Genomic DNA, 12,310 nt, shown 5'->3' with positions numbered 1-12,310 from the left:
ACAAAATATTCCAAACGCCCCCCCCCCCCCCCCCCCCCCCCCCCCCTCGACACCGAATCCAAAAATGTGGAAACTCTCTCGGCAAGTCTTCCACAAAACCGCGATACTAGGAAACTCCGCAGAAATTCTGTTTTCAAATTTAATTTGATTAATCGCTCCACCCCAAACTCCCAAGTGTTTATTACAAAATTGTTAATAATCACATGGACATTAATCATCCAGAATCTGCATTATTCTTGCGCTCAGAGCGTCCGTGTGTCACCGGTTATCGACGATTTCTTTTTTCTTTTGTTTTGCACGAGAGACGACACTTTTTAGATTACAAAGGTCCTCAAATAAGTACGCAAAAGTGTACTCACTTCAAGGTAATACACATATATACACGGCACTCACATCTGAAAATCAGGATCACTATAATCGTCGCCACTGTCGCTACTGTCGGAGATTCTTCTTCGCTTCTTCTTCTTCTGTTTTCTCACCTCCTTCGTTTTCTGCTGACGTGGCTTCCTTGGCGTCGTGGTCGTCGTGGTCGTGTGCTCCTTCATATCAGGATTCGCGCGTATCGTGATTTTCGGCACTCTTGGCGGACTGACACTCACCGAATTATTCGGATGATCCGTTGAATTATTGCTGGGTGCAACAGGCTCATGAATTGTCACAGTGCCGCCGGTGAATTTATTCGAGTCAGCGTTCACACCATGCAGAGTAATTGTATCACGTTTCTCGCCGTCGGCATCCTCGTCAGGATCATCCGGATCAAACTTCAACATCAGCTGCCTAAAGTCCAGATACTCCTTCAACAATTTCCGCTTGCCTTCCTCATCCAACTCCTCATTATTCTCGCCCTCCTTCAATTTCTGCAGGGTCGCTTTGGGTTTAAACTGCAGAGTACTTTTCCGCGTCACTGCCTTCTCGTAGACCTTGGCCGACTCCGAGGGCGAGTACTGGCCAATTTTCGCATCCGAAAATCCATAGAGATCCTTCAAGTGTTGCCTCAAATTTAGGAGAAGCAGAAAACCTTGACTCGCGGTAATCAGTTGCCGCAAAATTGTGGTGTCTTCCGGCAATCTCACCATAAGAGCCTCCTCATCCTCCTCGTCATCCTCCTCGTCTTCCAGACTCGACAGCAATTGATCAGCTCTCGGCTGGCCATCGGGACCAATCATGAGCGTCTGCTCGGCCGGAAAATTGGGCAACCTAGAACCACCATCTTTCGGCAGGAGTCCTTCTCTGAATGACTGAAGAACATTCGTCCCCGACAACGAGATAATAATGTCTATGTGGTGAATAATAAAGAGAGGCTCATCCTGGACCTGATATGCGAAGTAGGCCAAATTGTCGGCCAAAAACAACATCTGGGAAAGACTTGTCTTCGCCGTTTCATCAAACTGCTTCAAAAAGGAGAGAACAATCGCTCTCCTCTGCTGTTTCGTGTTCCTCAAAATTGTATAGAGAAATCCATTCAATGCCGAGGGATACTCGCCTTCCTTCGTTCGCATTCCCCGCACCGTGGTGTCATTTTGCAAAATACTCTGGAGCCGATAGCTCAATTTGATTCCAAACTGGGCTCTCATATGAATAAAACCTGGATACTTCTTCTCAATGTCCTGCAACTGCTTGTCTGCACTGTGACTCACCATTTTCTCGCAGTCAGTGCTCATGCAGACCAAATAAGGAACAATCTGCACCGGATGAACGAGACCTTGTGCAAGAATCAACTGTATGACTTTCAAAGCTGCGTGTCTCACGCCCACATTCACGTGAACAAAAGACTCAAGGATTTCCTTGAGATAAAGTTGAATGACCGTGCTCGCCATTCCCGACGAGACATCACCCATCTCTTTGAGATTCTCCTGTTTCGAAAGCTTCGCCCACTCCTGATCCTGTTTTATCATCCTCGTTTCCTCCTCCTGCAGGTAAATCTCGATATTGTTCAAAACCTGAATCCTCATGTTCACCGGGGCGAGATCAGACGTTAGCAAATAATGGTACAACTCCTTGAGTTCCGAAAGCATCATGAAATCATAATGTCTAATGCACAAGGATCCAATAGACTTCAGTGTGAAGTACTTGATGTCATCATTATCCAAATGAACGAAATAAGTCAGAGTTTCGAAAACCTGATTCTTGATATTGTCCGGCAGACCTTCTATCACTTCCGGGAGGGTGAAGTCAAAGTGTCGCAAGAGCAAACCGACCGTAAAGAGTGCACGACGAAAGAACGGTCTGTATTTCAGAAGAATCGGATTATTCGGATCCTTCTCGTACTGCGATTTGTACTCGGTCAGATGTCCATAGTATTTGTTGAAACAGTCGCGAATCAGTTTGAAATTCCTCGTGACATTGTTGACTATCGAGCCCAGACACGAGAGACAACTCGCCACCACCGACTTGTCATGCTGTAGAATCAATTTCACGGAATCTTCTTCAAGTTGGGCCAAAAAAGTCTCGCTTGGATGTTCAATGAGAGGTACGACTAGTTCCAAGGTGTGCGCGACACTGCTGATGATCTGATAGTCACCCTGCGTCTGACACTTCAAACTCAGGTAAGGCTGGAGGGTGATCGCGTGATCGACGAGAAGTTGGGGTCGAATCTTGGCGAAAAGATGTAGAGTCGTTAGACAAGCGACTAATCTCTGCGGCGATCCTTTCTTTTCGCCTTGTTCCGCTCCATCGAGTGGCGTCTCTTCAAGCCGGAGAATATTTTCAATCAGACACTCGACAATTTGCTTGCAGGCTGTCAGTAAAACCTTGGGTGGTTCAGTCTGTAACTTTGTGCTATCCTCCTTGTCTTCCTTTGGCTTAAATAAACTCACCAGCAGCTGCTCAAACCACTCGAGACCCATGTCTTTGCTCGCTGCTACCACGTCCGTAATATTCATCACTTTTCTGAGCAAAGCTTCCGAGTCAATGGCAGGCTTTTCCCGGACGGGGGTGAACCACATATTTTGAAAAACCTCCATAACAAGCTTCCGGATTCCCTCCTCGTCGTTCACCCTTCTTATCATCTTGACGCAGATTTCGGGAATCTTGGGAAAGTCGGGACACTCCATGCAAACATCTTTCAAGATTTTAATAACTCGTTTTCGAACACTGACTCCGGTGTCGAGGATCCTTGAGGAGAGCATATCGTAGTATTTGTCAATCAACTCTGGCCTGCTGAGAATGAATTTCCCGACGAGGTCGACAGCAGCTTCTCGGACTGATGTCGAGTGATCGAGGAAAGAATGCTTTACGCCCATTTGCATGTCGACTCTTCCCAAAACGCTCGGATCAGCCTCAACTATCATCGTCAAACACTTCATGGCTTTCGTTCTGATAGCGATCGACGATTCAGTAAGAACTTGTAGAATTTGCTTCAGGTATCGGTCGAAACTTTGCGAGAAGGATCGCTTGGAAGCAAGATACTGGGAAATTAGTTCCGCCGATTGATAGTCAATATAGGTTTGAAGAATGTCTGGCTTTGTGCCGGAACTGTTAGGACGAATCTTGGACACAATGAGCTTCTTTTTTTCTTCGATAATCCTATAAGCTTCCGAATTCTTCTGCTCGTTGTTATCATTCTCATCTGGGTCGATTTCTTCAATTTCCGACTCACTCTCCTCACTACTGTGATGTCTGTTTTTCTTTTTCGATCTCTTCTTATTCGACTTTTTGCTCGGACTCCGGTTTGGTTGGCCGACTCGAGTTTTCTCAACAGCACAATCGCGGTACCACTGAACGAGATAAAAATGCCGAGCGTATCCCAGCGCTGCGTCTTTCGTCCCGTTAACTGCCAAATAATCCAAAAGGACTTTCTGCAGAAAAACCGTTCGCTCCTCGTCCTCGGTGAGACCCTTGATGCCTTTATCCTTGATTTTATCATAATCCGAGTCCTTCTGCTGCTCGGCTTTGATGTCCTTGATGATCTGATCAATCGTGGAAAGTTTGCACTGAGAACTCACAGCGTCTTTTCTCAGCCGGGCGGCAACAACTCCCAGATAATCGATGGAGGCAACTCGCAGCGACATGTCCGAACCTTTATTGGAAAAGTGTCCTGCCAGCAAATTTCCAAGAAGACTAAGCAGTAATTCGGCTGCAGGCCATTCAGGCTTGTTGACGGTCGCTAGCAAATCCTGGATGAAGTTTTCAAAGAGAGGCCTATAGTCCACCTCCTCTCCTTTGCTGCCGCACTTGTTGAGAAAAACGGTTAGAAAATTAGCCGCCGTCCTGGTCGCATTCTCGTACCTGTTGATGATCAGGACATCGGCATCGATTTGGGCCGCTTTTTTCTCCTTCTCCTCATCCTCCTCTTCTTTACTTTTATCCTTGTCCTTATCTTTACCCTTGTCCTTGTCTTTATTTTTGTTTTTATCCTTACTCCTTTCTTTTTTCGGCGACTTGTCCTGAACTATACTTTCCGGAAGAACAACAACGCATTGAATCAGCTGGAGAACAAGAGCCGTCAACATTTGAATATGATCTTCGGAACTCAGTCTGTATGTTCTCAGACTTCTCTTGCTGCTTGGAAGTCTTGCAATTGAGGCCAGTATATCATCTAGAAGTAATCTCCTGTGCTTCTCGTACTTGGTGAAGATCACCGTCACAAGTTTCAGAGCACTCAGCTGAAGATCGCTGACCGACTCGACGAAGAAAGGCGAGACTCCCAGTGTCGAGGCGTGAAGAACACTCGTGTCGGTGAGAATTTGGATGTTGAAGAGCTCTGACAAAAGACCAACTAGTTCCGTCATTTTGTTGTAGACTTGAAGAATACTCTTCTCTCGCACCTCTTTCGCGTGTCCCCGCTTTTTCCGTCCACTAGAATTAAAGGTTTCAGTCTTGCTCTTAGAATCTATTCTATAAACAGGGTCAAAGGACGGGTAAATTGTATTCTGCAATTGAAATTTCATGAATACAATTATTCGGTCAATCACATCCTCAAGGTAAACGTTCTTCGGCATATTGCTAGAGGTCATAATATGCAGGGAGATCAGAGAAGCATCAACGGCTCGTTGGACTCGTTCCATTGCCAGATTCACCCATCGTCGACTTGCTGCGGCATCATCTTCTGGATCAGCTAGGGGCGAAACTCTCGCTCCATCCCTGATGTTCTTTTCAAGAATATTTAACAGTCGAACAAGCCTGTCGGTTGGAATCGACTCCATCGCACCGAGAGCTTTCAATTTAGCAGCCTCTGTGCATAGTTCCTGGAGGTGGTATTTCTGAATCAAAAGTTCTTGCGGAACATCCCCGTCATCTCCTTCATCCGTCATATTCGCTGCGTCTTCCGTATTCTCAAAGACAGTGTCCATCGTCGAATTAAATCGCTGATAGGTGTTCGTCTCCATGAGTTCCTCAACGCTCAGTTTCGCAAGAACGGGCACAAGTTTCTTCTCGTATTTTCGGATTTTTGGCTTTGGCGGCTGGAAGATCTCTTCTTTTTCCTTCTTGCCTTCACCAGCCTCCGCCTCTTCCTCCTCCTCATCATCTTCTATACATCTTTTTCGTCTGCGCGGTGTCTTCTCTTCTTCCTTCTTCCTCTCGGCTCTTTCTTTCTCCCTTTTTTCCTGACGCTCCTTGGCTCGCGCTTTAAAATGCTTGTTGTTCTTGCCAATTTCCTCCTCGCTGTCTGACTCAGAATCGGCTGCTTTGCTATTCGTTAAGCCCATCTTGGCCGCACGAGTAGGCGCCTTTTGCGCAAAGGACTTGAGACTCTTCTGCATAAGAGCTTGATCCGCGAGAGATAACCTGTTGAGCATCACAACCGGTTCCTTCATCATCTTCTGCTCTTTTTCGGCACTGGGAGGTTTATCCGAATTGACAGGGGTGTTAGGAGTGCTCGGAGTGTTCGGAGGATTAGGAGTGTTAGAAGGCTTAGGAGTGTTCGGCGTATTTTGAGATGGATTGTCACTTGACGAGACGCTCTTTTGACTTGCGTCAGGATTGGATTGAATCGATGGAACACTCTCGACGGATTGCTGACTTGCGTTCTGACTCGAAATTTGCTGCTGCTGCTCTGGATTGACAATAGGCATCGCAACGTCGGGAAGACCAGTCACGGGATCTATAATCAATTGCGGCTCCTGAAGCGCATTTCCAATTGGCATTTGATTGTTATGAATGTTCTGCGTGCTCGGGGTGCTTTGGGTATCCATTTGGCTCAAGATCGGCTCAAATATATTCTGTTGGAGATTAACAGTCTGCATGGGATCGGTTTGCAGTGGAGAATTGACGATTGGCGAGGCGACTTGCATCGGGGAGGCTACGTGCATCGGAGAAACGACCTGCATTGGTGAAGCGACGTGCATCGGCGAGGCCATGTGCATACTATGCCGCGTCGTCATATGATGACTCTGGGATGTCAGATTTCCAAGACTCGACAAGGGCGCATTCGGTGAACTCATGTGAGCGGGCGAGTACATAGTAGGCTGAGGGTTGTTGGCGCTCGAGAGCGTCAGATTGGAGTCTTCGGACATGTGCTGCGGCGTTGTAGAGGTTCTTGTCTGTTCCGTAATGACGCTCGCTCTCGGCGAGGGAGAAGGCACGGCAAAGGGAGACATTTGCGACATATCGGCGTAATTCTGGGGCGTCACTGGCATCCTGGGATGCTGGGCGTGAGAAATTCCAGATGAAGGAGGAGGCGGTAGAACTGTTCTCGCTCCGGCAGAGTGAGCGGGACTACCTTGCGGTGTCTGTCGAGACCCGGAAGAATTGGAATATGAAGGTGAGAATCGTCCGTAGTTGGCTGGCGATTGATTTGAGTGTAACATAGGCGTCCCCTGTGGCCAGTTCCTCGGGGAATTGTACTGAGGTCCCTTAAAAACGTTAGGATTGATTTCTAGAATGGCTTTTAAGAGTTCGGGTGTGCTTTGATCAGATTCAAGGGACTGATCAACGTTGTAGTGGTCCTTAAGCTCTATATGATCCGATGATGTCTGTGATAAAGAGGATATCAGTTGAGGAACTAAATTGTCGTCCCGGACACTTAGAAGTATTTGTGCTTCTTCTGCGACTCGAGGGTGAAATAAGAGAGATTTGTTTGTCAACGGCGTTTGTGGCAATGGAGTGGGCAGGGGCATTTCTGATAGTAAATCAGATAAACTCGCAATACCTGCGAGGGTTGTTATCGGTACACTCGGAATTACCCCATTCATTTTGACTTTGATTTGTTCTGGCATTACAGCCTGAGCAAATGGTGATCTCAGCGACGAATCCAGGGTGTCGCTACCTTTCGATAGAGAAGAGGTGAATCAAACCAAATTATTGTAGATCTCTTATTTGTGCGGAAAGTTTGGCACCTTGGAGGAGGAAATACGGTAGTTATCGATGTACCATCATCATCATCACGAAAAATGAGAATAAGCATCACTGGATTCTGAGGGCAAGGAGATTCCGCGACCGCAGATTTTTAGACGAAATTATGTGTTGAACGACACTAACACTAACGTTAATCTTGGGAACTTAACAAAGTCTCTATTAAGTTCCCATGGTGCACTGGTGGTTCCTCAGCCAAATTTTGATGAAGCCCTTGGATCTTGTAGCAAACGATCCATTGTTAGTTACTTGAGAGCAGCTTTCCTGAAAGAAAGTTTAGGCTGTAATGATTTTCATCGCAAATTTCTTTCTTGGGAAAACTTGTCTTTAATGTTAACATGTCTAATTAAAACGAATACTTTATATTTAATAGCACAATGATCTTCATTTTACAGAATTTTTGTTGTCAACCAATGTTACGCAAATAGACCATTTTAATTTTTCTATAATTAGCAAGTGTGTTTAAAAAAATGATTATATAAATGAATATTCAAGGTGGCCGTTTTAATCACAGAGAAAAATTTCTCAAACTGAGCTGCAAATTAAAGCACCTAAAGTGGAACTCTTGAAATTTTAAGTTTTGAAATTGAAGTTTAAAAGTTTTTTTATTCAAAAATGTTGTATTAAAATGCACAATAATTTACATGTATAATATAGAAGCTACTAACACTTTTCAACTACACAATTTGAAATTAAATGCAGTTAAACTGCCAAATTAAACATTTTAAACTTTTATAAATTGTATTTTCAATACTCTCTAAATTCAAGAATCAATCATTGAATTCAAAATTTTTTTAAATTATATTATTTTAAGCAGGAAATATTAAAAATTGAACAGCTAATTTTTGTTATAAGGTGAAGACTTGTGGAATTAAATGTTAGATTATCTTTATTTTATATAGTTTGAAAATCCTTAAAATGCTTCAAAATTTTATTTTAAAATCTTGAAAAATCTCCGTGTTGTTTTACATTTTTTCACATTTTAAATTATTTTTAAAAGCTTTTCAGAACTTCGAATGATATTTTTAAATGAATTGAAATTTTTGTAACATTTTTTTAAACTTTAAAAAAAATTTTCTTAAAATCTTCCATATTCATTTTTCAGAATTTTTTTAATCTTTTTAAGTATTTTCAAATATTCTCTTGAAATTAATTTTTCAAAATAAAAAATCATTTTCAAGTTTCCTCGGAATCTTAAGGAAAGATTTTTTGTTCTTCCAAAACCTTAAAAAGCGTTTGAATTTTGTGTTCGAAGTCTGAAAAAAATCTATATTTTGTTTTAAATTCGGCCGTGGGCTATTTGCACCGAAATTTTGGTACGTCTAGTCGGATTTTTTGGCACATGTAGCCACTTCGATTGAATTCTTTAAAATCATTTTAAAAAATGGTAATACTTTTGAATTATTTCAATATATTCAATTATTTATTCATCAAAATCAACAATTTTACTTAGGAATTAAAACTTTTTAAATAGAACAATGAAAAATATAATGTTCAAAGTTTAGCTCTTTTGTTTTTAATTTTGAATATTTTATTTATAATTACTGATTTTAAATGGGTAGTTTAAAAATGGACATTTTAAACTTAAACAATATTTGGAATTCAATAAAAGCCTTTAATTATGAATATATTATTTTTAAGTTATTTTAAAATCCAAAGCAGTTAATAAAGCTTCAATCGGGGGTTTACATTTATTCAACTAATAAGACTTTTCAATGGAAACAGTTTTATTTTAAAAGTTCAAATTGGGGAATTATGAAATTATGAACTGATTCCGAATCGTCTTGTAAAATCAATTATATATAATTTATATTCACAATTGATAAACTAAAAATATTTTTTATTCGTAATCTTGGACTTCATACGTTTCTAACTTTTAATTGTTTAAGTAATTGAAAATGTATGCTCTAAATTATTACTAATTCTCCGTTTTAAGTCATATTAACAAAAATGTCAAAAATAACACATATTAATCTTCCAATACAGTACAAAATTAAAAAAAAAGTTTTCTCCTTTCGCCTGAATGTCAAAGATACCCCCCCCCCCCTCCCTCCACTAACTCAAGAAAATGTTAAAAAGAAGATATTGGCATCTTCCAATTCAGGAAAAATTGAAAACCAAAATGTTCTCCCTCCAACTCTATAAAAATCTTGAAAATAAAAAACTTCTTCCAATTCAGAAAAAAAATCAAAATTAATTTAAAAAATTGAATATATGAGAATTTCGTCCCTTCCAACTCAATAAGAATATTACAAATAGAAACTTATCCTTCTCCGAATTTATAAAAGACTGAAAACCAAAATTTGCTCCTTTCCAACTAGATGAAATCCTTTATAATATGAAATGTCATGTTTCCAATCTAATTCGAAAAAAAAAACAATACTAAAATTTCTTCTCTTTCTTTTTAAATTAGAATTGTGAAATTCAAGCTCCTTTTACATATACATCTTTTTATATTGAATTGTTATAATTTTAAGGCGTTCCATATTAATAATATTAGAATTGATATTTATTTGTCGAAATTCAACTCTTTAACCTGCCAATAAAACTTGTTTGAAATGGAACAATTAAAATTGTCACGTTTAAACTCTTAGCCATATAAAATGTTAACAATTCAAACCATTAAGTTTAAATTGTTTAGTTTTGAATGCTTTATTTATAACTGCTAATTAAACTTTTTTTTAATCACAAAATTTCAAGCTGAATCAGTTAAAAATGGAATATTTTAGACTGCAACAGTATAAGAATAGGATTTAAATTTAATAAAATTCTTTAATTATGCATATATTAATTTTAAATTATTGTAGAATTGAAAATAATTTATAAAGTTTCAATCTGAAATCAACATTTTTTCAACTATTAAGGCTCTAGAATTTAAAAAGTTTAAATTTTTAACATTTTAAATACAGTTCATTTTAAAAATCATGAATTAATTTATATTTCACGTTGACCAACATAAAACATGGTAAATGATATTTGTAAGATTTCAAGTGATTTCATAGATTTTACGTTTAAAAATTTGAAAAATTCCCCGCTTCCCGGTCCAGCGGCCGCCCAGCACTTTTGAGAAATTGAATAACAATTAATCAATTTTTAGAGCTATGTTACTGAAGGTTATTTACAACTCATTATCTTTACAATTTAAAAATCGTTAAAATTTGTGAAAATAGTAAAGAATTTAAATAATTAAGAACTATTATAACAGATTGCAAGATAGTAATCCACTAAACGTAACTATTATAATATAGTGCAAGACACAGGCATCTTCCGAATAATAAGAACAACATTCAATGAAGCTAAACTTTGATTTAAATTAATTTTTTTAAATATATGCCTACATTTTTCAAACAATTGTTTAAAATTACAAAATTTATTTACAAAACAAGAACTAGAATTTTCAAAGTTAATTTATCAAATTTACTAAATCGTGTATGTATCAGTTCAATAACATAAAAACATTAAGATTTCCCCAAAACATTTTTTAATCAGAAAAAATTAAAAACAGATATCTGTTTTCATAAATCATCCTATTAATTGAAAGGTGACATAGCAAAACGAATTTTCGGGTGACAAATAACACTCCATAAAATATTATTATCAATTAAATTAAAAACTTAACATTTCATTTTCAGATTATTAGTGGCTTAATGAAGGTAAAACGTTTGTTTCTGAGAGGAAAAAAATGTTGATTAAAAAAACTCAATAGTTTCTGAAAAAATAATTTTTTTTTAATTTTAATTTAAAGTATTCAATTAAGGTTATTTGTAACCGTTATTGAAATCTACTAAAAATCGTGATTAGAATTTACGGAACTCTTAAAAACAACAATTTCTTAATTTTGAAATTGATACAACTTTTTAAATTTTGGTCTAATCGATAAATTGCATAGGGTTAGTTTCGAAATATACTTGATATAGTACAAATCTTGATTGAAATTTCTTAATCTACCAGAAAAATAGGTTTCCCTTGTCTTTTAATTTTCATCGAAATTAAAAATAATGTTAGGATAATTTGCAAGTATTTTTGTAATGTACTAGCAACTTTAACAAAATTTTCTAACTCTTAAATTAGACAATCTTGTATAAAATTTGTAAAATGTTCTTTTTGAATTTTGGTCTAATCGAAAATTTCCACTGGGATATTTTCGAAGTGTAGTAGAAATTTTGAAAATATCTAAATATATTGAACAAATCCTTCAAAATTTAGCGTGGTTACAACAATCAGGTTAACCATACGTAAACAGACCTATTTTTTACTTTCGGACTCTGCGAGTACCGAAACGTAAATATCCGTTAAAAACTAGAGATCGAAAATTTTGGAAGATTACATTACACTCTCATGAATGAGAATGTAAAAATGTTTGCACCGCTTATCTGAGAGCGATAACAATTTTTTGTTTGGCGCGCATTTACCCGGGTTGTAAGGAGTGGTGAACCAACGGGCCCGCAGGAAAAACCTGTTACCGCTCAAGACAGGAGACGGAAATTTATTTTCAACAAAATTATCTCGAAGAACAAAGTTCCACCTGTAATGTAAGCCTACTAGAAAGTTTCGACAACTTCAGGTTTTCGCTCTACCTCATTTTTCAAAAAATGGCAAAAAATTCGTTTACCCCACATTTTCTCAAAAACTTGACGCATTAGAAAGATTTTGCTTGCGAATTCAGATTCAATGACCGAAAACCTAGCTTGAATGAAAGCAACCCTTTTTGTTGAAAATTCAGTTTCGGGTTCAAAATTTTACGGTTTTGTACAAAATTCGTATTTTTGGCTCTAAATTTAAACATTTTGATAGCACTTTGAACTATTTAGTTAAATATTGATCCATTTTCTTGAAAAGTCATATTTTTTGTGGAAAAGCATTTTTTTATTTGTTAAAAAGGCAACTATTTGGTTGAAAATTAGACATACCGTAAAATTTATTTTGAACCCCCTCAACGCTATTATGTGAAATTGTTTCTATTATGTTTAAAGGGAACGTCCATAAAAGACGTCCGCAGCTAAAGGGGGGGGGGGGG

The 12,310-nt window shown here is 38.6% G+C and overlaps 1 protein-coding gene across 3 annotated transcripts in view; it reads right to left on the bottom strand.

Annotated features, from left to right (window-relative positions):
• Nucleotides 1-275: 275 nt before the first annotated feature.
• Nucleotides 276-12,310, bottom strand: part of LOC117168892 (nipped-B-like protein) — a 17,471-nt gene continuing 5,436 nt past the window's right edge. For all 3 annotated transcript variants that reach the window (XM_033354811.1, XM_033354810.1, XM_033354812.1), the window contains one exon: nucleotides 276-7,557. In XM_033354811.1, coding sequence (XP_033210702.1) covers nucleotides 390-7,157 — 6,768 coding nt within the window. In that variant the 5' untranslated portion in view covers nucleotides 7,158-7,557 and the 3' untranslated portion in view covers nucleotides 276-389. The remainder of the gene's footprint in view (nucleotides 7,558-12,310) is intronic.

The sequence above is a fragment of the Belonocnema kinseyi genome, chromosome 3, assembly GCF_010883055.1.
Source record: "Belonocnema kinseyi isolate 2016_QV_RU_SX_M_011 chromosome 3, B_treatae_v1, whole genome shotgun sequence".
NCBI classification, from domain to species: domain Eukaryota; kingdom Metazoa; phylum Arthropoda; class Insecta; order Hymenoptera; family Cynipidae; genus Belonocnema; species Belonocnema kinseyi.
This window is presented reverse-complemented; position numbering and strand designations above follow the sequence as displayed.